General features: G+C 54.1%; 10 protein-coding genes across 10 annotated transcripts; 5 read left to right on the top strand and 5 right to left on the bottom strand.

Annotated features, from left to right (window-relative positions):
* Positions 1–349: 349 nt before the first annotated feature.
* Positions 350–1,564, bottom strand: PG985_001993 (uncharacterized protein; the record flags this gene model as incomplete). Its single annotated transcript, XM_066821762.1, has 2 exons — positions 350–676; positions 734–1,564. The coding sequence occupies 2 exons, from the start codon at positions 1,562–1,564 to the stop codon at positions 350–352; spliced, it is 1,158 nt and encodes a 385-aa protein (XP_066689194.1).
* A 326-nt stretch (positions 1,565–1,890) lies between these two features.
* PG985_001994 (uncharacterized protein) lies at positions 1,891–2,547 on the top strand (the record flags this gene model as incomplete). The annotated part of the gene is made up of 1 exon (XM_066821763.1): positions 1,891–2,547. One exon carries the CDS (start codon positions 1,891–1,893, stop codon positions 2,545–2,547), a length of 657 nt encoding a protein of 218 aa, XP_066689195.1.
* Positions 2,548–2,979: 432 nt separating this feature from the next.
* Positions 2,980–4,373, bottom strand: PG985_001995 (uncharacterized protein; the record flags this gene model as incomplete). The annotated part of the gene is made up of 3 exons (XM_066821764.1): positions 2,980–3,293; positions 3,348–4,127; positions 4,328–4,373. The coding sequence occupies 3 exons, from the start codon at positions 4,371–4,373 to the stop codon at positions 2,980–2,982; spliced, it is 1,140 nt and encodes a 379-aa protein (XP_066689196.1).
* Positions 4,374–6,042: 1,669 nt separating this feature from the next.
* On the top strand, positions 6,043–7,436 carry PG985_001996 (extracellular GDSL-like lipase/acylhydrolase; the record flags this gene model as incomplete). The annotated part of the gene is made up of 3 exons (XM_066821765.1): positions 6,043–6,204; positions 6,261–6,799; positions 6,872–7,436. Coding segments are annotated over 3 exons (1,266 nt in total), but the record flags the coding sequence as incomplete, so codon positions are not given.
* Positions 7,437–8,921: 1,485 nt separating this feature from the next.
* On the bottom strand, positions 8,922–9,287 carry PG985_001997 (uncharacterized protein; the record flags this gene model as incomplete). The annotated part of the gene is made up of 1 exon (XM_066821766.1): positions 8,922–9,287. One exon carries the CDS (start codon positions 9,285–9,287, stop codon positions 8,922–8,924), a length of 366 nt encoding a protein of 121 aa, XP_066689198.1.
* Positions 9,288–10,055: 768 nt separating this feature from the next.
* PG985_001998 (heterokaryon incompatibility protein-domain-containing protein) lies at positions 10,056–12,874 on the bottom strand (the record flags this gene model as incomplete). Its single annotated transcript, XM_066821767.1, has 4 exons — positions 10,056–11,110; positions 11,340–11,987; positions 12,044–12,436; positions 12,550–12,874. 4 exons carry the CDS (start codon positions 12,872–12,874, stop codon positions 10,056–10,058), a joined length of 2,421 nt encoding a protein of 806 aa, XP_066689199.1.
* Positions 12,875–14,200: 1,326 nt separating this feature from the next.
* PG985_001999 (uncharacterized protein) lies at positions 14,201–16,057 on the top strand (the record flags this gene model as incomplete). The annotated part of the gene is made up of 4 exons (XM_066821768.1): positions 14,201–14,771; positions 14,839–15,245; positions 15,317–15,674; positions 15,747–16,057. The coding sequence occupies 4 exons, from the start codon at positions 14,201–14,203 to the stop codon at positions 16,055–16,057; spliced, it is 1,647 nt and encodes a 548-aa protein (XP_066689200.1).
* Positions 16,058–17,089: 1,032 nt separating this feature from the next.
* Positions 17,090–18,273, top strand: PG985_002000 (aliphatic nitrilase; the record flags this gene model as incomplete). The annotated part of the gene is made up of 3 exons (XM_066821769.1): positions 17,090–17,268; positions 17,470–17,774; positions 17,933–18,273. The coding sequence occupies 3 exons, from the start codon at positions 17,090–17,092 to the stop codon at positions 18,271–18,273; spliced, it is 825 nt and encodes a 274-aa protein (XP_066689201.1).
* Positions 18,274–19,597: 1,324 nt separating this feature from the next.
* On the top strand, positions 19,598–20,521 carry PG985_002001 (hypoxanthine-guanine phosphoribosyltransferase; the record flags this gene model as incomplete). Its single annotated transcript, XM_066821770.1, has 3 exons — positions 19,598–19,630; positions 19,790–20,236; positions 20,348–20,521. 3 exons carry the CDS (start codon positions 19,598–19,600, stop codon positions 20,519–20,521), a joined length of 654 nt encoding a protein of 217 aa, XP_066689202.1.
* Positions 20,522–21,612: 1,091 nt separating this feature from the next.
* Positions 21,613–22,999, bottom strand: PG985_002002 (uncharacterized protein; the record flags this gene model as incomplete). Its single annotated transcript, XM_066821771.1, has 2 exons — positions 21,613–22,774; positions 22,851–22,999. The coding sequence occupies 2 exons, from the start codon at positions 22,997–22,999 to the stop codon at positions 21,613–21,615; spliced, it is 1,311 nt and encodes a 436-aa protein (XP_066689203.1).
* Positions 23,000–23,349: the final 350 nt, after the last annotated feature.

Here is a 23,349-nt window from a genome sequence, read left to right on the forward strand (position 1 = left end):
TTTTTATGTTTTACCCTAACCTCGGCGCGCTGCGTCAATTTACTCAAAAATCGTCCGTTACTCTGCAAGTTGACGTACATAGGTTCCAGCCAAGATTCAATCATGCGGGCTCATACGATGGACCAAACCGCATCAAAATAGGTCAAATCGACTACATTTGGGTCGGTTGCTGATTTGGCGTGTAAGTAATTTACAGCGTCTCCAAGTATCATCATCTGGCGGCGTTTTCATTATGGTACATCACACATCTCCCCCGAATTGACTTGTTGTTTCCACAGAGGCATTGGCCCTTTTTTTACCCCTTATATAGATACATACATACAAGTAGTACAACCGTTGAGTAACGGGTTTAAGCCTCGCCCTTCCAGTGCTTCTGCTCTCTGCTCTTGGGAACAGACAACGGGCCGTCCTGGAGATCTCTCTTCCTGAACTCGGCCTCGATCAGCTTGAACCGTCCCAGCGCCTGGTCCTTGTGTCCTCGAGTGACCCGCTTGGGCGAGAATGCCACGTTGGGCAGGCCGACGAGATCCTGCTTCTTGGTCTCGATCTCCTGGGAGAAGGTCTTGGGCTTGGGCGGCTTTTGCAGCGTGGCCAGGAGGCCGCGTGCCGTGGCGATGTCGGCGAGCTTCTGATCGGGGACGACCTGGCCTGTGAGTTGCATGACGCGCTTGATGACCTGTAGTAAATTGATTAGCAGATATTAACTTGTATTCTTTGTGCTGGTGCAACTTACGGCGAACTTCAACCGCGCATCCTGCAGCGAAGCACCCTTCCAGGTCTGGTCGGCCTGCTGCTTCCAGGCGAGCGCCTCGGCGGCCGAAGGCAGAGTATATGTGATATCCGTGTTTGTCTGAATCTCGTCGACCAACAACTCGTCGGCCACGGCGTGCAGGTCGCCCGTGACGGTAGCGCTGCCCTCGCTGTCGACCCGGACGTCCAAGGCCAGCACGGCATCGTGCTGCTCCTTGTCCTGCAGTCCCCAGCGCTCCGTCAGCTGCTCCTCCCGGCCCAATTGTTTCATGACCAGGGCCTCTGTCAGCGCCCGGCGCACCGCGGCCTCCAGCAGCACCGGCTCCTGCACCTTCTGCTTGGGCGTGAAGCCGACGAAGTCGCTCGTCTCGGGCCAGTGCTCCGGGTCGTCCCACCAGTTCCCCAGGCGTCCTATCGAGTCGAGCCCCTCGGCCGTCGTCGCGGGCGTGTACAGGGTGTCGGTGATTTCGTCGGGACGTTCTGCCACCGAGGGCCGCGGGGGTGGCACGAACACCCGCTGTGGCGATTGCTCGAGGTCTAACGCTTCCACCTCGACCCTCTCCTCTTCTAGCACCTCCTCGACGGCGTTGGTTTCGGGAGCCGCCGGTGCTGCATCTGCCTTGCCGCCGCCGAGGGACCTCGGAAGCGCATCAGGCTGCCTGGACGAGTAAAATCGTAATGTGTTGATCTGGACGGCGGCCGGTGCGGAAGATGGCTTCGCTGTGCGCTGGACGCAGAGTGGCGCAAGCGGTCGGGCGGTGGTCGAGGCCAATCGGGCGCCCGAGGGCTTGCTTAATCTCGATATCCGACGCATTTTGGGTAGATTGCGCTCAGAAAGTTGGGGTGCGAGCCGCGACAATTGTGTCTTTTAAGGATCTCGACAGGCCCGAATTAGATCCAAGCAACTTTTTTGGGCCAGGATTCCCGCTTCTCTCAATGGTCGGAGACCGGAGGTGGCTCGCACCCCAAGCTTGAGCCACAATCAGTGCTAGCTTCTAGGTGCTCTGTGGCTAAGCTACTTCAGCGGTCTTGGCTCTTAAGACCAGCGACGACAAGGATGGCCTAAAGACATCACAATCGACAAATGCGCCCTCAATGTTACCACTGCTCCGCTCATATTGAGTTGTACTTGCGCACAAGATGAAGCATCTCCGGATACTGTTCCTCCTCTTGGGAGTCCTATTCTCCCAAGCGATCGCAAAGTGTAAGCCTGCCGCCCCCAGCCCATCCAATCGCATCTACCTACCAACCCAGAAGAACAAAGGACTAACAACCCGATGCTTCTCGCCTGCATCTACAGCCGCCCCAACCTTCTGCAAATGCACCTGCTTCAAAAACAGCACCATCGTCCCCCTGGGCCCGAAAGACGCCTCGGACACGACCCCCTCGCACGCCAAACCCCCACCCGACACCAGCAACAGCCACAACAACCTGTTCCTGCGCTCCCTGAACCCCTTCACCACCGACGAGCCTCAACTAGCCGCCCGCGCCGCCTCGGCCTCGTGCGCCCAATGCACCCGCAAGTTCTGCCTCGACTACGGCTTCCCCTTCTGCAAGAAGGCCGAGGAGAAGGACGTCGTCACCATGTGCTTCCAGCGCGACAGCCGCAAGGACCAGATCATCGTCTGGGGCTTCATCTTCGGCACGCTCGGCCTGCTGGGCTGGGCCGGCGTCCGGCGCGCCACCGAGATGCGCGAGGCCAAGCAGAAGGTGGCCGCCGCCGGCGGCGGGATAGGGCTCCCCGGGGGCGGCAGCGCGCAGGATAGGGGCAACTACGTGCCGGTCGAGATACGGTGATGACGATGATCATGGGTCGCGTGCTGATGGTTTGATAACTCTTCACATGGCGTGAGGCGGAGTTCTAAGGCGTTTTGGGTGGTTATATATATCAAGATCGGAGCAATACCATTTTCTGTAAGCGCTTGAAGTGGCAAGCTGGTCTTATACAGTCCATAGCCCAAAGTAAAGGGGTTCTCTATCCTATGCGTGGCAGTACGACAGCGTAAGTTCGTGTCTTCGATACGGAGAACAGCCTATGTTGAATATGTCCCAAAGCAGACCAGAACGCCGTTCATCTAACCCCCTGAATCAGATCAACATGTGCATAGTCCGTTTTCTGCTCCAATTTGCTTGCGTAAATGCCCCCAACGCTCATGCAACACACATTCGCCTTTTTCGTTTTATTCATGTTCTACAACGTCTTCAAATCGTATGCATCATATCAAGCGCTTAATCTTCCTCCAGAGGGGTGGCTCGGGCCGACTCTTCGTTGCTGGCAGGCACGCCGTTCTTCTCTCTGCGAGTCCGGACAGCATCGGCCAGATCTTCCAGCACGGTGACGGTGGTCTCCCAGTCGATGCAGGCATCGGTGATACTGACACCCTTCTTAAGCGCGGCGGGTCCTTCGGCGGGGACCTTCTGGGTACCCTCGTTGATGTTGGACTCGATCATCACACCAATGATAGCCTTCTCGCCCTCCCGAAGTTGATCGCCAATGGTCTTGGCAACCTTGGGCTGGTTGCGGTGGTCCTTGTTGGAGTTGCCTATCATATGTCAGTATCATGCAATCATCGGCGACAAGTGAGATTTCAGCTTACCGTGCGAGCAGTCGATCATGATCGCCTGCTTTTGGCCCTTCTTGATGAGGGTCTCCTTGGCAGCTTGGACGTTGTCCTTGTCAAAGTTGGTACCCTTGCTTCCTCCGCGAAGGATGACGAATCCGTGCTCGTTGCCCTTTGTGCGCGTAATAGCCGCCAGGCCTTGCTTGGTGACACCCATGAAGTGGTGCTTGGAGGCGGCCGCGCCAATAGCGTCGATCGCCACGCCGAGGTTGCCGTCGGTGCCGTTCTTGAAGCCGACGGGGAAGGACAGACCGGAGGCCAGCTCGCGGTGGAGCTGGGACTCGGTCGTGCGGGCGCCAATGGCTCCCACCGAGATCAGGTCGGCCAAGAACTGGGGAGAGATGGTATCGAGCATCTCGCTCGCGATGGGCATGCCGTTCGCCGTCAGGTCGCGGAACATCTGGCGCGACACGCGGAGACCCTTGTTGATCTTGAAGCTCTGGTCGATGTCGGGGTCGTTGATCAGACCCTTCCAGCCGACAGTTGTACGGGGCTTCTCGAGGTAGGCGCGCATGATGATGCACAGGTCGTTCGACAGCTTTTCGGACAGGGCCTTGAGCTTGGCGGCGTACTCGTGGGCCATGGCGGGGTCGTGGATGGAGCAGGGGCCGACGACAACCAGGAGTCGGTCGCTACGGCCCATGACGATGGCAGCCGCGTCGCGGCGACCCTTGACAACGGTTTGCAGCGCGCCATCTGTCATCGGGATCTCGTCCATGAGGAGAGCGGGCTGGATCAAGGGATCCTGTCCCAGAACTAGAGAAGCAGCAGTAATCAGCATGACGATCTTGTGCAAAGGCGCAGGCAAAGCTTCTCTCCCTTGGAGGGTCGCCGTTATACGTTGGTTCGTGCTCGAGAAACCCGGTACTGTCGCGGTATACATCTGATGGCGCAAAGTGACGCGGCAACATGCCCAAACGGCACAACCATGCGCAATGGGAGAATTCCGTACGTACCTCGAGTGTCGTCTACGACGACGGGTGCCATTTCTGCGCTAGGCATGGTGAAAACGAATTGTTTTGACAGCCGGCCTTATGTGTGTGTTATTGGCCAGTAGAGGTACTGGGAAGCGGGAGTCTAGGTGACGAATGTCGGGCACGGATTCGGGTGGGCAGACAGACGCAAGTCGGAGCAGGATCTCTGGCGTTGTGTGGGTGGTTGCGGAGGAAGATTTGCAAGACCAAAGAGTCAATGGCTAAAATGGCAGTTGAATGGAGTATACAAGACAACCGAGGACGCAGTGGATGTGACTCAGAAAGAGGACAGGAAGGGAGCCGATATAGTGCAGCGTGTAAGTACGGGCAGCAGAGAAATACTTTTATTCCTTGCGCCCTACACGAAGTGTGGTGGGGTCAAAATCGTACCAGAGAGTCTGGGTTTTCGGGGACCTCAGGAGCTCCAACCTCGAATGAGAAAGCCTAGAATGCACACGATTCGTGGCCAATGGCGCTACTGGTATTGTCAAGCTGCTCAGATCCATTAACCTACCATCGAAGGGTACCCTACAGTAACGCATTCCCAAACCCCATGATAATTGTCAATTTCAGTTGGAGCCCGACGGTTCCTGGCTGTGTTGCATATCCCACTTGCCCGCGCCATCCCACCACACCAACTCAGAGCATCCCACCATGAGTTTTTTGGAGTGAGGGGCAGTCGCAAAACCCGCCAACCGTCATAGGTGGGGAGTCGCATGGTGATTTCAAACCCCGTCATCACCAACCTCATTATTTTGTCTAATTGGGGAGGGTTTTAGGTGTCCGAACTGTACCTAATGAATGAGTGTGGGATTTTGCTGTTGCGGTCAAACAATTCAGTTGTCGCAGCTGAAGTCATGGCTGTATACGAGCTTTTCGGTGACGACTCTCTCCGCAAGGGTCTTTGATGCTGACCCTGCATGACCAAAAGGACGGGTGGGCGTACCACTAGGTACTACAGTCATGTAGCTAGTCCGAGCTCGGCGAGAGAACAAAAAAGCGACTAACATACCAATTCGCCTTGGCATCCGTGCTACTGAGCTTACCAGCCTGCGTACAGCCAGCGCTCAGAAAATACGGACGAACGACTTTGACAAGAATCAGACGGGAACGAATTTGAAGAAAAGATATAATAGCGTGATGGTCCCCGGAATCTGGGAAGTCCTTCGATCTTGTGCATCCTTCCCGCAGCTGGACCTGCCAAGTATCAGGGGACCATGAGTATGAGCCCACCCGGCAATGCCTTTATCCATGCTGAGCTTTACTGGCCTCGTCATTGGCGAATCCGCCCAGGAACCATCGTCACTTTCGCTTAGGCTCGGTATAGATCCTCGGGAACTTCACCTACTGCCGGGTATCATATTGAACCACTCCATTTCCCCAGACCCAGTCTGCCGGGCCCCTCCTTCGTCTCGCTTGTATTTCATGCGAACTGCCATATTTCGTGTGGAGATCTTCTGACGATCCTCTGTCTAGTGATATCCAGATGGGCCCCCGTAGAGTCTCGGCTGAAGTCGTTTACATAGCAAGATTGGTCACGGAGGTTTTCAATCCGTCTTCAGTAGCGAGTTCCTTATAACAGAACAAATGGTGTGCGTTCACCTCTCCAATGACTTTCCCATTGTTTTCTTGGCATTTCCGAGGATTCTTGTTCAGTTGGCCTCAATATGTTTCATTCAATAGTTCTCCTGCCAGGGAGGCTCATCGTCGCCTTGCTCACTCTGCCCGCCCTGGTAGTTTCACTCGCTCTTGATCCCAACTATGTGAAAACCAGGCAAGATGATGATGCGCATTGGGTCGCTTCCTGGACCTCAATGCCGCAGTTGGTGGAACAGAACAATCTTCCGCCGGCTTCGTTCGTATGTGCCTGTACAAGTCCGATTTCTAAATCAGGGTACCTAACCTGGACACACAGCGAGGTGGCGGTGCCGTCTTCAAGGACGCGACGCTCCGTCAAACCCTTCACCTCTCTATCGGGGCGGAGAGGTTTCGCTTCCAAATCTCGAACACGTTCGGCGGTAGCGCTCTCCCGGTAACCGCAGCTTCAGTCGCCCTATCAGCCGGCAACAAAGCCGGGGTGAACGGCATTGAAACTTCGACTCTGCTCGGCCTCACGTTCAACGGATCCGAATCGGTGTCGATCCCAAGGGGGCAGGTGGTGTATAGCGATCCCGTGGATATTACGGCGGCTGCTCAATCTATGGTCACTCTAAGCCTCTACACGCAGGCTGGGCAATCCGGCAGTAGCATTACCGGCCACCCCGGAAGCCGGACTACGTCTTGGATGCAGCAAGGTAATCATGTAAATGCGTCAACGGTAACGGGTGCCAATACGAAGCATTGGTACTTTGTATCAGCGGTTGATGCTTGGGTGCCCAAAACAGCTTCAGCTTTGGTCATCCTAGGTGATAGCATAACCGACGGGCGAGGAAGCACAGATGACGCCAACAATCGGTAAGCATTCTTGGTACTCTCATATGTCAACAAGGTCAAATCTCGGTGTGCTGATCGTGCTTAACAATCCAGGTGGCCGGACCTGCTGCTCGCCAAGATGCAAAAGTCCAACCTGACCAACATCGGCATCAACAACCAAGCCGCCGGCGGCAACGCCGTCCTCGCCGGCGGCCTGGGCCCGCCGCTGCTGCAGCGGTACAAGCGCGACCTGCTGCAAGCCGCGGGCGCGCGGTACTGCCTGCTCTTCGAGGGCGTCAACGACATCGGCAGCGCCTCGCCGGACGCGGGCACGCAGCAGCGCGTCGGCGACCAGCTCATTGCCGCCTTCAAGCAGGTCGCCGCCGACGCCCACCGGGCCGGCCTCCGCGTCTTCGCGGCCACCATCACGCCGTTCGGCGGCAACGGGCAGAGCTACAGCAACCCGGCGCGGGAGGCGACACGGCAGCGTGTGAACCAGTGGATTCTGGGAGGGGGCGATGGCAGCTTCAATGCGACTGTCGACTTTGCGAAGCTGGTGGCCAACAGTGGGAACCCGGGCACTTTAGCGGCGCAGTACGATAGCGGTGACCACTTACATCTTAACCCTGCTGGTTACCAAGCAATTGCGGATGGGTTTCCTTTGGATATTTTCAACTAGTTAGCTTTGCTTGCGAAAAGTGCCATTGGCAGCAGCGAAGTGCTTTGTCGGCGACCAGTAGGTGTGAAATTGCTTGCCTAAACAACATACAAGTTTATATTCCAATCGAATCATGATGCTTGACAGACTGGCCCGAAGCCCTCGAAGCACCCCGAATCAAGCTGAGCAGGAGACAATGGTATATATACTTACTGCAACTGGGTAGGTAGCTCTCTAGTAGACAGCTGTGGTGGTATGATCATGGTGGCCGATCAAGCTTGGATGGGTCAATTTGCTGTTCACAGAGAGCGTACTCCGTACCCGGGGCCCTTGTTGGTACCAACTACCTACCAACCATATGTATGGGTCACAAAACCAGACCGTCACCAAATCAACCAACTACTTCAATGCAACATATAAATACCCTTTCGAGACTGAACAATTGGAAAGGATTCAAATCAGCTCTCTATGTAAAATAGACTCCTATTGTTAGGTTGGATGCGGCTGGTACGCAGTGAAGTTCGTTGAAACAACCAAGGTAAGTCTAAAGGATTGCTTCCGTTCCCGTCTGATTTTTGTCACCCACCTGCCCCCTGTGCCTGCCCAAGCTGCCTATGGAGGGGAAATGGCTGCAAAGCTGTGATTCTAGTAGAACAGGAGCTAGAATGAAAAAATAAAAGTAAAAAATAAAAAAAATTGAAATCTTCGTCCTCCGACGTGGGGGTCGAACCCACAGCCTTGGGATAGCCTTTTAGTGTTAAAAGTCCCACGCTCTGCCATTGAGCTAGCCGGAGCTGGCTTTCGTTGTCGATAAACTAATCAGCTCTTCATTTTGCTTATATAGCGTCCAAATTCAACTTCTTGAAGTTATACTTCCAAGACTCTCCCGTAGGCTTCTAGCTCTCCCATGCTCCCCTCAGTACCTAGTTCAATATGTAAGCTATGTACACACACACACACACACCTACTGAATTATTGCAACATTGATTGATTGTTCATGTGTTGAAGGAGTTGCTTGTTCCACCAAGTGCCCGCACCAAGTTACACCTCTCAGCAATGGATCAGGATCTACGTTCTCAAGTTCTTAGAGTACTTAATATATATCTTATATAGTTTACTGGCGACATTTGATTCGTTCAAGGCGCACTTGTTGATCCCCTTTATAGGACACTTTGAGTTTACATTCATGGGATCCTCCTATATTTTGTCAACTTCTTTCGAGTGAGATTGCGGTTTTCAATGTCTGGATTACCCAATTTCCAATTTGCCTAAGCCGTTCCAAAAGCCTGCCCAGCTTCTGGTTTTAGCAACACCTGGCAACCCCTCGCCATCCTCTTGTAAGCAGGAGTCGTATCCTCGCATCAAATTGCCATCAAAAAGTCCCTAGTTGTGCAAGTGAGGCCCCTCCGTCAAGCTTTTCTTAGATTGGCTTGCAACAACTTTGAATCGCGACAAGAACAGTCCATTTAGCCAGGGCACGTACGTACGCACGCAAGGTGCCGGCGCCTACAGCCCCAAAAGCACAACCGCGCCGGAAATCGCCGCGGGGACGGCCTGGATGAAGAGGATCTTGCGGTTGGCGGTGAGGCCGCCGTAGGCGCCCGCGATGCCGACGCAGCCGAGGAAGAAGAGCTGGAGCTGCTTGGCGACGTCGGGCGAGGGGTGAGCGAGGGCCCAGACGAAGCCGGCGGCCAGGAAGCCGTTGTAGAGCCCCTGGTTGGCCGCCAGCGTCTTGGTCTTCTCGGCGAAGTCGGGCTTGAGGCCGAACGCCTTGCGCCCGCGCGGCGTCGTCCAGAGGAACATCTCCAGGACCATGATGTAACCGTGCAGGCCGGCCATGAGGCCCGTCGCGGCGGTGGAGAGGATGGGCATGGTGGTGGTGGTGAGAAGAAGAGGCGGAGGAGGTAGGGTGTCCGTGGTGAGTAGCGATTGATAGCTGGGTTCGTTGTTGGATGTTGTACGTCGCTATGCACCACGCTGGCTATGCGTGAAAAGGTAGGTAGATTAGTGAGAGAAATGGAATTGAGAGCTGGCTACTTATGAATTAAGTTTTTTAAGATGCAGTTGCATGGCGCATTTCACGAGAAATCCGCTGGTGTTCTAATTGACAGCATGCATTGAGTTCAATGTCGACTGACTCGTGCCCTTGCACGCCAAGCGAATGTTTAGGCCCCTCGCCCAGCGCATTGAAACATCGCAGGTGGAAGCTTACTACACGTTGGCGAGATAATTGCTACAACCAAACTACAGTGCATCAGCCGTAATACCCTATCGGCCTTTCTTGCTGCGGTTTGAGTGCAGATGCCGACCGTCTGCATCTCTATATACCTGATGAAAAACACACCGTGTGTTTTAAACCGCATGGTCTACCACAAGTCCATGCAACAACGTATGCCGTTCCAGGTGCAATCTCAGATTAGCATCATTTCGGATCCTCTCTGAAAACATTCTCTATTATATTCAGATCATTTTTGGCGTTTTCACACGATTGACAGCTACGACTCAGATGCTTGCGATCATCGCCGCAATCACTCTCACTGACAGTTCTTTGCTGCGAAGATGAAGCGAGTGGATTGTGCTGTCGTCTCTCCTTCCGTCGACCTACTCAGAGTAATTGTAGCTCCATGTCCAAGCATTAATTTAGACCAAAGTGATAGTATCAGTATAACCCCGATCAAAAACACTAAGACCCCCAAACACTGCTCTTGACATAAACGTGCCAACGCGATAATATGTCCCTGGCTGGATTGCTGGGTAGATAAGAAGACCCCAAACGTCCCGTTCGTGTTCTGGGGAGCAAAGTGCACAGTGCTCGGGACCACCATCGCCACGATTCCTGTCTTGATAGAATGACTGGCGATACTTCGGTCTGTGTATCACGCTTTCCTTCCATGACCTTGACCCAGGATTCCACTCGCCGTCTTCCCGAATTACCCAATCTCTGATCATCGCTGAGGGCTCGGAGCAGCAACTGACAAGGAGCAGAAAGCGGATTTTGTGTCTGTCCTCGTCCGTCATGTCCATGCCTCCGTCCCAGTCAGATGTCAGATAAACCGCTTGTCCGTGTGGCATGGTGCACCAATATGTTTTTGGGGATACATGTATGGGGTCCCATCCTCCGGGATTCTTGAGCAACGTGCCACCAATCTTAATCGCTGCACAATGAACTCTCCCGAACGGGTTCTTTCCCTCTATTTGGCTTTCGACTCCGAGATGTTGTATCTCTGACCTGAGATGCCTTCGGATACGACAAGCCTCGTCGGAATGTGCTGACATTGAGAATCTCCCGAAATGGACACCGTGATGACTGACCCAGCTCCAAGAAGGGCCAATGCTGCGGTGGCCTGAAGTCAAAGATTGTAATAAATCCCATAATGTTTCTTGCTCAGAAGCATACGTCTCCCATAATAGGCCGCACTCAATATCGTTGGCCCAAAGACCTGCGACATAGTCACCCTTGTAAATATCCTGGAACATACGAGCTATACCAGAAAGACCCGGTAGGATGTCGAGGACATTGGTCCAGTTCAAATCGGCGAACCTTTCAAGAATTGAGTACCACATGTCTGGAACGATGTCGCTGTAGCTGAGGATGGTGTTGCGGGTGATAGAGTACATAGGTTGAATTTTGCAGGTCTGGTGATCAGGCTTGTCTTTAAACACGTATCCATTCTCACTCGTGATAATGTTGCCAACTTGAATGTGGACCATATTGCATTCGAAATATAACTTTATCGGTGCCAGCATCCGTTCTTCTGAAGCCATCGATTGTTAGATATCACTGTTTTCTCGGGAAGAAACTGATGATAAGGAGACATTGGCAGAAAAGGAGGGAAATAAAAGGCTTACGGAAAACCCAGCCACGGGAACTCCATGGGGAAGCTTTTAAACTTCGTTCTAGGGGCGGATATGAGCAAGACTGACGGCTCTGGTCTACCCAGTCGCCTCTGGAACACGGCGTAAGGGTGAGAGTCTTGTTGTGAAGGGAAGCATCAGTAGAAGCCAAAACAAGGTCCAGCTGGGCATGTGGGGGTCGATTCAGAAAGCTCTCGAGGCAGGAGAAGTTTGTAGTTACACAGATGCAAATCCCGGAACCTGTGAATATCTTCTGCATCTCGTAGCTTTGTTCTTCCCAGTCCGCAGTATCTTGTTGGAGAATACACAGTGCATCGACCCATAAATATCGGAATCCAAGGGTGCGACACGTAATCACGGCATCTCGAACCACCGGGGTGAGATCTTCCATAGAAATGCCGTTGTATAGTCTGTCTTTCGTCTCGGACGTCAGAAGGAATTGATGTCTTGCATACTCGGGAGGCCCCCAACAATAACTCAAGGTGGCATATCTGGAACGCTGGTCGTTGGCCGAGTCCCCACTGGAGATTGTGTCAATCACTCGATGAAGACACTGATCTGTAGGGCCCAAGTCGAGAAGTCTCTTGGGTATGGATTTCCTTTCAGCTGTCTCGTGATCGCCAAAACGTAAGCATTGTTTAATCAGTGTCAAGTTTGCTGGATCCAAGGGCGTTGGACGCAATGGCGAAAGTAAGCCCAACTCGTCCGCCAATCGAGCTGATTGCTCCATGTCAGTAAACCTTCGAATCTGCTTCATACTGGAAGTTCCATACTGTCTGGTGTGCCCACGAAAAAGCGCCGTTGAGTCCAGGAGCGAGAATTTCCAAGTTGTGGAACGACACCCACAGTGACGAACTGAAGTATGTTGCCTCTACACTCCGTTCCTATGGGTGCGTCACCCCAGTCGAACTGCAGCCATACAAGGAGTACATCCTCTTGCTCATTGGGCAGATCATAATGCGAGCCAGACTCGGAATCGTCCGATATCGAGTCGGACACTGATGTGGAGTCTTGCAAGCTGTCTAAGAAGTGCTCCCGAAGGAAACCACATAAGATACAGCCTGCTTGGGACCTCTGCTCTAAAAGGTGAAATTGTTTGCTAGACTCAACCGCCCAGAGGTGAGCATACTCTACATACACCATCTTGTCTTCGAAAGATTCGTTGTCTAAAAGAGTGTTAGCTCTGGCTCTTGTTGTAACACATTGCTCGGTTGCTAACTGTGGCGGCCTCGGTCAAGTCGTTCGAATGCCCAATTGCAATGTTGACAAAGCCTCGTACCATCATCCACTGCGCCGCAGGCGTCAAGCGCGGCCTGCCGTTGAAAGACACGTTCCTTCAGCTGGATGATGATGAAGGGCAGGGTAAGGGACAAAGTCTCGAAGTCTTCGATGTGACTTGTTTTGTAATTAGACCTGCCCCCGAATAAGCTTTCTTTGTAGAGCAGCTCCTCAAGCTTTTCGATAGTTTTGTTTAGTTCATCGAGAGTGAAGGCCCCATCATCTTCTGTCGAGATTATGAGCTGCGCCTTTTCCACGAGCAAAGGTAGTCGACGTGGCTCATATCGTCGACTGTTGTCCGACTGTTGCAATATTACATCGTCCATCGTCTCTGGAGTGAAACTGACCTCTTGGTCAGCGGAAATACTAGGCAAACATTCCCAAAGCGATTCTGTAATTAGCCCCTCAAATTTCCAAAACTGAGAAAGCACCAACCGAGTAGGAGATCTCAACTATGCTCCCCGCTTCGGACACAGAAAATCCGAAAAGGAAAATCCGATTGGTTGATATATCAACCCCTGTCTGTTATGTATTGTTCAGCCGATACATACAATGTACTCTGTACCTATTGAATTAATGTTGTGTAACTTTGTGCCTTCTTAACAATCTTACTGCCCATTAAAGGGCTAAAGGTAAATGTTCCAACGCTTTTTCATCTCGACTCGATTTCTTATGTCTATATTGGTGTTCATTATGACACTGAAATTCGGCTGCTGATAATTTTCCACTCGCAAGCAAGTACAGAAACACCACCCTAGTAGTCTCAAGCCCAGTGCTCTGCTGGCCACTTATTTGGTCTGCTGGCCCTAGGACTTCTTCTCAATATTAAAAACACATGACCGTCGGGTATGGCTCAACATCAAGGAATAATAGTTGAACTTCGAGTATGGAGCGTCTCAACCATGTGTCTGGCCAACTAATGCATGGTAGAAGTGGTAGGATTTTAGACAGCGATGCCCCGACCGAGGAAATAAAGGTGGTTCGTGGTGCCTCTATTCCATGCTTCCGTTCAGGGTGTACAGCAGAGTACAACAATATGAGGTATTAGTATTCTTCATTGGTGCTTTTCGATTCCTAAACGGGGTCAAACGAGAATCAAACAAATACACGCAGCTATTTACCCGGTGGCCTGGTGGATGTGTTCTCATCGTAGCGAAGAGATATGCAAACCAGTCTAGGCTGGCAATGACGGTGAGCGTAATCGATGCGGTCCATGTAAACAATGTAGATATTGTCAAATTGTTTATCTATCTTATCCCCTTTACGAGGCTAAAGTACCAGAAGTACGAAATGTATCAAGCTTCATACGGCGTAAACGTCAAATGGCCCTACTTCTAATTGGGGGGAACTATCTTACATGCATGAGTCCTAATCATATCAGCGCCTGCCCTCCTCATTGATCTGCAACTTTGCTTTTCAAGTGTGGTGTGACTTTCGGTTGCAATTTGAAATCACATTTTCCAGTTGGGATCATCGGCGATGACGGCCAACTGACGCAATTGCTTCCCTTCTTATGGAGGGCAACTTCACATATCGCATTATCTAAATCATTCTCTAGACCCCGTACACAATCTTGGTTCATATGTTTGGTATAGAGACAGAGTCTCCTTAGCGACATCTTTCATCAGAACTTACTTACAATGGACGCAGAAATGGCACTCGGAACCGCCTTTGCGACGGGCGTATTACTCCATACATCTCTGTTTCGCATTGGTGAGTGGGATGTTTGGGGAACCTGGTTGATGAGAGCCCCCTTCGCACTTGCGGCCATCTTCAGTGTTGCCCTGACCTGGTTGAGACCAGCAGAACCCCTACAAAAGGCATTAAAGGATGCCTGCCAACTCGATGCTGCCTTGGTGAGCGGTGTCCTGGTCAGCACCCTGGTTTACCGAGCTTTCTTCCACCGGCTCCGATCCTTCCCGGGCCCCTTTGCGGCTCGCCTGTCTAGCCTGTACATGACGAAGCAGGCCGTAAAGAAGATGCAACCCTATCACGAAATCAAAAAGCTGCACGAAAGATACGGCGACTTCGTCAGAATAGGCCCCATGGAGCTCTCCATCATTGAGCCCGCCGCCTTCCGCGACATCTACGCCAATAGTTCGCCCTGCGAGAAGGGCCCCGTGTACAGCCACCCGCACCCCTCGGAAACCATGCTGGAATGCCGGTCGCGGAAGAAGCATGCCCCGATGAGGAAGCTGTGGGATTACGCGTTCACTACCTCAGGTAGGCTGTATTGATGGCATTTCAGGTTACACAGGAACGCGGCCTTTACTGACCATGACATTGCTAGCTCTTAAGGACTACGAGGAGAGAGTCGGACGATACACGGACCAACTCCTGGGCAGAGTCGAGGAGTTCCAAGGGCAGACTTTCGACATCACCCGTTGGTTCAGCTTCTACACCTTTGACGTCATGGGCGAGCTGGCCTTCGGCAAGAGCTTCCGGCAGCTGGAGGACAACGTGGAGCACTACCTGCTGCAGGTATCCCACGAAGCGCAGCGCATAATCGACGGCGTGTTCCTGTTCCAACCGTGGTTCCTCCCGACCTTCCGGACAATGCCCGTCCTGAACTGGGAGTGGTTGAAGCTGCAGAAATGGTCGAGCGAGCAGATCGACCACCGGCTGGCGAACGAGCCGAAAGTGCCCGATATATTCCACTGGGTCAGCGCCGAGTACCGGCGCAATCCAAGTCCTTCGGTTCGTACAAGTCTCCCCATGCGGAACTCGAAGTAGGGAGAGAGATCATGGCACGACTGACATCCAAGCAGCCGCAGGATAAGCTGAACCTACAGGGGGAGACCCGCATCATTGTGATCGCCGGGAGCGATACCACCGCCATGACGCTCGTGGGACTCTTCTACAACCTCGTGAAGACGCCCCAGGTCGTCGAGAGGCTGCGCGGCGAGATCGACGAGCTGGCGGCCCAGGGCGATCAAGCCTCGACGAAGAACGCGTCGCTGGCCAAGCTCAAATACCTGCAGGCCTGCATCGACGAGTCGCTGCGCTTGTTTCCCGTCGTCCCCACCAGGCTGCAACGCATGACGCCGCCTCAGGGACTGCAGATTGGAAGCCGTTGGGTGCCGGGCGACACGGCTGTCATCGCGCCCTCATGGATCTTATGCCGAGGTAAGCAGCAAGTCCCAAGTTTACCTAATTAATGAGCATGAAGCTGAAATCAATACTCTCTTTCCTCTGAAGACCCGCGCTGCTTCGTCCGCCCCGAGGAATTCGTCCCGGAACGATGGACGACGGAGCCCGATCTTGTGCTCGATGCCTCTGTCTATGCGCCCTTCTCGATCGGCCGCACGATGTGCGCGGGCAAACAGCTGGCGCTGATGGAGCTGCGCCGGACCGTCGCTCTCATCTTGCATCAGTACGACTTTTCCCTGGCCCCGGAACAGCGGATCGAAGACTTCGAGCGCGGACTCGAGGATCACTTCACCTTGAACCCGCCCGAGTTCAAACTCGTGTTCAAAACGAGGGAATCTCCTCCATCCCATATTGAGTGATGAGATGTTCTCTTGGTGGGGAGGCGAAAGGCGAGGTTCTGGATCAGTTGGGCATGCTTGGGTGGGCAAGGATAGTGCGTCGAGAGCCATGTTGGCGTGAAGCGAAAGGGGGGGGGGGGCAATGAGGTTCTGGTAATCCGAGTCCATCGCGGACTGCATAATAGATCGGACCTAAAACACAAATGTAATTCATATAACGCAGTGTCCAAATGACCCAAAGGAATCGTCGCCATGGACCATTCACTAGCCACTAGTACGGTGTCGAAAGTCGGTTGCTTCACGGCACTTGCGGGCGCATTTCGTTTCAAAGTCCTAATAGGTAACCTAAGTGGTTGGCAACTGGGGGGTACTGTCGGAGCGCGCATGGTGTGGTACGACACAGGTGGTCAGCTCATCCACCTTTTTCGCATGGCGAATGGCTGCAAGCTGCTCTTGTTCCAGCTCACGAAAGTTGCATATGCAGCCCCCGCAGAGAGTTGCTCGCGACCGCGACCACGACAACGTTGCCCACATAGAACAGGGGTTTCGCTTACGGAGGAATACCTTGGAGTCGATGCGGGGAAGTTGAGTACCTACCTAATGTTTGGCAGGTACGTGTGAGCCTTCTTGCTGTATCGGCACGCACTGAAAGAAACATGTCACATGGCTTCACTGGGGAGTGGTGCCTTAGACCCTGAAATGACACAAAGTCTAGATTCAATCGTGAAGCCCAAGGAAATAGCATATCGACGTATCGATGCAACTCCGTCGCTTGCCTGCACTTGTGGCTCCATACTCAAAAGCCGGACCAAATCCCGGATCATCTCCATGAGAGATACTCCAAATACGGAGTAGGCCTTGGTTACCGCGTATTCAATACGGACGCAGGGGCGGTAAAAGGACCGAGATCAGGCGAACCCAGATCTACTATAAAATTAGAAACCTCTCCCCCGCTTGGTAGTTACGGTCAACCCCGTCGAGGTCTTGCTATTCATAAATATACAGTGACCAACTGCACGACCGGCGCTACCAAGACCCCACATCAACGACAAGATGACCGAATACAAGAAGACGTCGCTGCGCGTTGCCGTCACGCAAGCCGAGCCTGTATGGCTCGACTTGGACGCCACCGTGGAAAAGACATGCGCACTCATCGCCGAAGCCGCTTCGAACGGTGCCCGTCTCGTCTCGTTTCCCGAGTGCTGGATCCCAGGCTACCCGGCATGGATATGGTGAGACCACCCGCTCTTTCATGCGTCTGCCTTCCTCGGAAATGCCGAAAAGTGCACCTCCAGGACTGGGTGGTATGCATCAAGTGGCTGACATGACTTTCTCAACCCAGGGACCGCCCCGTAGACCCCGAGATGATCGTGCCCTACACCCGCAACTCCCCCTCCCCTCGCGTCGGCGCAAATGGACCGCATCCGCGCCAGCGCGGCCCAGCACCAGATGGTGGTGGTGCTGGGCTTCAGCGAGAACCGGCACGACTCGCTGTACATCTCGCAGGCCGTCATCGACGCGGACGGCGAGCTGCGGTCGGCCCGCTCGAAGATGAAGGCCACCCACATGGAGCGCACCGTCTTCGGCGACGCGTCGGCCGAGTGCCTGTCCGGCGTTACAGAAACTGCCGTCGGGCGCGTCGGTGCCTTGGCCTGCTGGGAGCACAGCCAGCCGCTGCTCAAGTACCACACCTACTCTCCAGCGGGAGCAGATCCACGTCTCGGCCTGGCCGCCGGTCGTGGCGCATCAGGGGCCGGAGTTGTGGTCCATGTCGCTCGAGGGTACGTTTCCTATTCCCCGTTGCCTTCGTGCTTGACATCCCGTCCTGAGTCCTTAGGGTTTCTTGCAATTGGCTGCTGCTGCGACTGAGTGGCTGACTGACTGATTACGGAATAGGCGTCACAAACCTATCGAGGACGTACGCCATCGAGTCCCAGTCCTTCGTGCTGCACACGACGGCCGTGCTGGGCCCGGCCGGCATCGAGCGGATGAAGACGCAGAACAGCATGATGATGGCGACGCCCGGCGGCGGCTGCTCGGCCGTGTTCGGGCCGGACGGGCGCAAGCTCACGACGGATATCCCGGCCGGGCAGGAGGGCATCGTCTACGCGGACCTGGACTTTGACGAGATCATCAAGGCCAAGTCGTTCCTGGACCTCTGTGGGCACTACAGCAGGCCCGACTTGCTGTGGCTGGGCGTGGATAAGGATGTGAAGAACCATGTGCGGGAGAAATGATTTGGTCTTTCTCGGAACAAGGTGGTTGAAAATAGCCTTACCGAGTTGAGCGCTGTTAAAACATAATGGAAAACTTGGTTTTCCCCCAGATTAGTACCAAAATATACAGTAGTGCGCGTGCTATGGACACTGGGAAGGTGAATGAGAGGTAGTGAGAGATACGAGTCCTTCTGAAATATACGAGCTACCCCTTTTGACTTTTGGCAGCTCATGTTAAATAGGGGTAGCTCGTATCTCTCAGTACAAAATTGTTGTTCGGCGACCTATGACAGGGCTTTCAAGTTGCACCATTGCCCGGTCTTTACCAGCCAAGTTTCGTCAGTTTGTAAGTCCCTGTAACGTTCCAGTAACCAGTTGATTCAATCAATGTTTGCTTTCCTATGTCTATGTCGGCGCCCGGGTCTAACCAGACCATGGAAGGGCTGGGTTGGCTCCCGCTTTGATTCTGCTCTCCCGCAAGCTAAACGTAGGCTATTGCTAGACTCCGATACAAGCGCAGTATCCGAGCCCCGAATGTTTGTTGCAGCCCAATTGAGACCGTACCAAATTTGTAAAATCCCAGAATGACCAACGCACTTACTTCTGCACTTCTTGCATGCAAGTCGCCGTATCCGATGCGACAGCCCCTGCCTAAACTGCGCCCACTGCCCGCACGCGAGCGCCCGGGGCAACTTCTGGTAGCAACTTGCAAGGACATGGGCATCATCAGTGGGAAAATCTCTTAAAGTGACAGGGCAAGTCGCCGGCCGAGGTACTTGCTTGCAGCTCCTTGCGCAACTGATGAGCACTCAATATTGCTCACTACCGCCCATTTTGTTAAGTTCATTCTATGATACGTAGATATATGGCTCATGCCAATCAGTGAGGTCTTTTCCTTTTGGCCAACCGCTGATCTTGCGTGGTTGGGTCTCCTACTAATGGAAAGCGGCGATCTCCATCGTCTCAAAAACAGCCAAGCAAAAGCACCAAAAGGAAAGAGGCACAGCGCGGCAGCAAAAGCCAGGGATGGTGGGGTTTGCCTCGATGCAGGACTTTCATCAGCATTGCAACGGAATGCACTAAAATCTACCGCGGGGTCGTCAAAAAATGAGGGCGCTTCCAGTCAGCTCGGCCCCACTAAAATTTCCTGACACTGTTAGTGATAAATGCGAATTTGCCTGATCGGGTCGGCGCCTCTCTTGAAAACAAAACCGCTGGATCATTGCATTCTACGTGAACCATACCACTTGGTCTCTCTTTTTTCTTTCTTTCTCTCCTCTGTGTAGGTCACCCCTCGAGCCTTCTGGCATATTCGTATCTGCTCCTCGGCAGAACCACCGCAAACATGGTTGAAAAAGTTTACGTAACCTACAATGATGTGAGTGCGCCCTCTCTTTCGCTGCCCCGCATCCGATCGCACAGCAAAAGGTCGTGAAACTACCACATCGTGTCGCGCGCCGTCCGTTCGAGTCTTACAAGCTCCTGAAATCTCCCCGCTGCCACTTGATCGCTGACCAGACATGCTTTCACTCCGCAGGTCCACAAGCTGTGCCAGGAGGCCGCTGTCCAGATCCTCCAGGACTTCCAGCCGAACCTCATGATCGCCATTGGCGGCGGCGGCTACGTCCCGGCCCGCATCCTGCGCTCCTTCCTGAAGCAGCCCGGCAGCCCCAACATCCCGATCCAGGCCATCGGCCTGTCCCTCTACGAGCAGCTCCCCGAGAACGACCCCAAGAGCGGCACCACCACCCCCGGCGCCGTCGAGCAGATCGGCCACAAGGTCACGCGCACCCAGTGGCTCGACCTCACCAGCCTGGGCGGCATGGAGAACCTGGTCGGCAAGCGCATCCTCATCGTGGACGAGGTCGACGACACCCGGACGACGCTCGAGTACGCCGTCAAGGAGCTGGAGAAGGACGTGGAGCAGGTGCGCCAGCGCCTGGGCCTGAACGAGGAGACCCAGTTCGGTATCTTCGTCTTACATGTAAGTCTTTCATCACTGTGCCAACTGCAGCAGCATCAAGACGACGGCTATTCCAGCCGCTCGCCCCGCCCCCTATGATTTCTTTTGCTCACGCCTTACCTCCTCAAACAGAACAAGGACAAGCCGAAGAAGGGCACCCTGCCCGCGCACATCACCACCAAGGAGCGATACGTCGCGGCCCGCACCGTCGGCGACATCTGGATCTGCTACCCCTGGGAGGCCACCGACATCGAGGAGCACGACGCGGCCGCTAGGCAACAGCAGAACAAGTCAAGTAACGCTTAAAGCTCTTGCCTTTTTCTCCTCCACGTCCGCAAATGATTCTACGATATAGACTATAGACGATGAAAGTTACAGTAAAAGACCCCAACCTACCTGTTTTGCGGTGCTCCTTAATTCTCGCTTTGAATGTTTGGGGGGCTTTGAGTCCACACTTCGATACCATCTATAAGTGCAGGTAATCTTTCCAGTGTGGGGTTACCGGGAAACCGTTCTTGCCCATGTACACCCATCAAGCGCCCAAACATGTTTGCGGTTCTACCAGAGGAGACAGATCAGACACAGCTCGAGTCAGTCGTCCCAGCGTTGCAATTGTGACAGGTAAGCTGGATCTCACAGAGATAACGGCGGGAAGCAGATTCGGCTATGCATGCAGGACCACTGTCATGCCGATCATGGCCAAGATTCTCCAACAGCTTGGTTGCAGTGATGTGTCATGGCTCCCCCGGTTGGGCGGAATGATTACCATATCATTGGAAACATTATATAACAACCTATTGACACTTTCAAGAGGGCACCCTACACGGTCTCGGCACATGGATCAAGGTCCGTCATGGCTCTTTAGATAATCACAGTTTGAGGTTGCAAATTGCTACTGTTACATTGACACCTGAGTAGACCTTTCACTGATTCTGACCCTGTCCGTCGTCAGGGGGTCTTTCACGTCGACCGCGAAACAGAAAAGATGAATCGGGTTAAGAGTAGGCTTGCGTGCTGCTTATGTCCCGTGGTGTCATCGGTATGTTACAGTGCATCGCCGGGAATGAGGCTGCTGAATCATCCCAGCGTCTTTGATGTTGGGGAGTTGTCATGGAAAAGGGGGCCAATGGAGCTGGGCCTTGCAGTCGATATGTGCATTTACTCTCGCAAGACGTACCTAGGCAATCCCTGCAGGTTGAGAATCGTCCTTTGGGACTTTGATTACATATATTCGCATGTCACGGTGGGAGCTTCATGTTGCGTGCATTAAACACTGGCACATTCCGCGAGCTGCTGATGTTTCAAGATGTCATTCATTCATTCGTAGAGGGCATTTCATGAAATCTATTCCGCTAGACCGGCCAGTCCATGGTTTTTTCTCTCTTCTTTTTCCTTTCCTACTCCAACTGGATAATCCAGCCATCCCCCTCCGTCTCGCCCTTGGCGTCCACGCCGCCCCAGATGACGACGCTGCTGCCCTTCTCGATGACGTCATACCCAAAGAAGCCCCGGGGACCCGGGTGCAGCTTGCCCGCGTGGCCCGACACGTCGCCGGGGGGCGTCAGCTGGACCTCGGCCCACGAGTGCTTGCCCGAGGCGCCGAAGGCGGCGCGGATCGCGTCCTTGATCTTGGCCGGCTTGACGGCCTCGGAGAGGTTGGTCGACTTGTTGGCCACGTCGCTCGAGGGCAGCTGCAGCGTCCACATGTCGCTCCACTGCGTCGGCTTGTCTGACGATTCTGTCTCTGTCGCTTTCTCCGCTTCTTCGGTCGGGCTCGAGGTGATGCTCGTGCTGCGCTCGCCGAAGAAGTAGAGCAGGTAGTTGCGCCCGTAGCCCGTCGAGACGTGCAGCAGGCCGCCGTTCTCGCGGGGCCGAGGGCCGGGCGCCAGCGGGTTCGTGGGGAAGACGACGCTCTCCCACGCGGCCGGTGGGCTGCCGTTGTCGTTGACGAGGTGGCGGCTGGTGTCGAGGTAGTGCAGGCTGCTGCTCAGGTCGTCGTTGGCGGCGATCAGGTAGAGCGTGTGGTCCGCGAAGGCGGCGTTGGACGTCACGGCGGGCGCGTTGGGCAGGCGCACCCAGGCCTTGGTCTCGTAGTCGAAGCGCCAGACGTCCTCGAACGGCGTGCCGGCCTCGTCCTTACCGCCGTACACGATGAAGTCGTTGCCCTGCGAGAAGAGCTTGCCCTCCTTGCGCGCGGGCGGGGGGATCGTCGATGGCGCGGCCCGCAGGGCGTGCCACACGGACTGCTCCACGTCGAAGAGCCAGATGGTGCCGTCCTGGATCAGCGAGCCGGCCTCGTCTACGCCCGAGAAGATGGCCACGCGGCCGTTGGCGGCGCAGGCAGAGTGGTCGCAGCGGGAGGCGGGCACGCCGTCGCTCTCTGTGACGGGCAGCGCCGGGATGAGGCGGTAGTCTGCCTCGTAAGCCTGGTCTTTGGTGGGCAGAGCCAGGGAGTGGATCTCATTGTCGGCCAGCTTGTTCTTGCTCGTGCGACCACCAAAGATGAAGGCTCTGCTGCCGACGACGGTGAGGGAGTGATGAGACCGGACGAGCGATGCTCTGCTTATCTTGATTAGCAACCCTCTTCAAAGTTCATAGCTCAGATAGAAAAGCATGGGCATAGGTGACTACTAACCTTGTATCATCGTCAGGGGATGTGGCAATCTGGGAGAAGGTAGCCTTCAGGCCATTCGAGGGCATTGCTACGGTGTACGCAGCAGTGGCTTGAGCGGCCGTGGAAAGGACCTGCTCAGTAGCGAGTACTCCAGCTGCTATTTCGGCCATGGTTGTGATGTGTGGGTTTGAGTATCTTCAACGGAACAGAGTGCGAGGAAAGTGATAGATCAATGAGAAGAGTTTGCTGCCTTTGTACTCACGCGACACAGTTTTTGAGGTTGAAGGGATGTGTTCTTTGCTTTCCCGCAAACCAAACAGCCCTATCGGCAGATGACGTAGCTGGCGAGCGGGCTTCTTTTGTCCCTTGCATTAGCGAGTCCTACCTTTACGTTATCCGCCCTCAGCGCAGTGCTCTGCGCGCTAAAAATTGGGGGCCGTCTGATCATGACGAGGGGATGCGCGGTCGCAAAGTGATTAGCACAATGCAATTACCAGACTTGGGATGAGCTTGGGACGTT

The sequence above is a fragment of the Apiospora marii genome, assembly GCF_038362585.1.
Source record: "Apiospora marii strain CBS 49790 chromosome Unknown utg000002l_segment0_segment0, whole genome shotgun sequence".
Lineage (NCBI taxonomy): Eukaryota > Fungi > Ascomycota > Sordariomycetes > Amphisphaeriales > Apiosporaceae > Apiospora > Apiospora marii.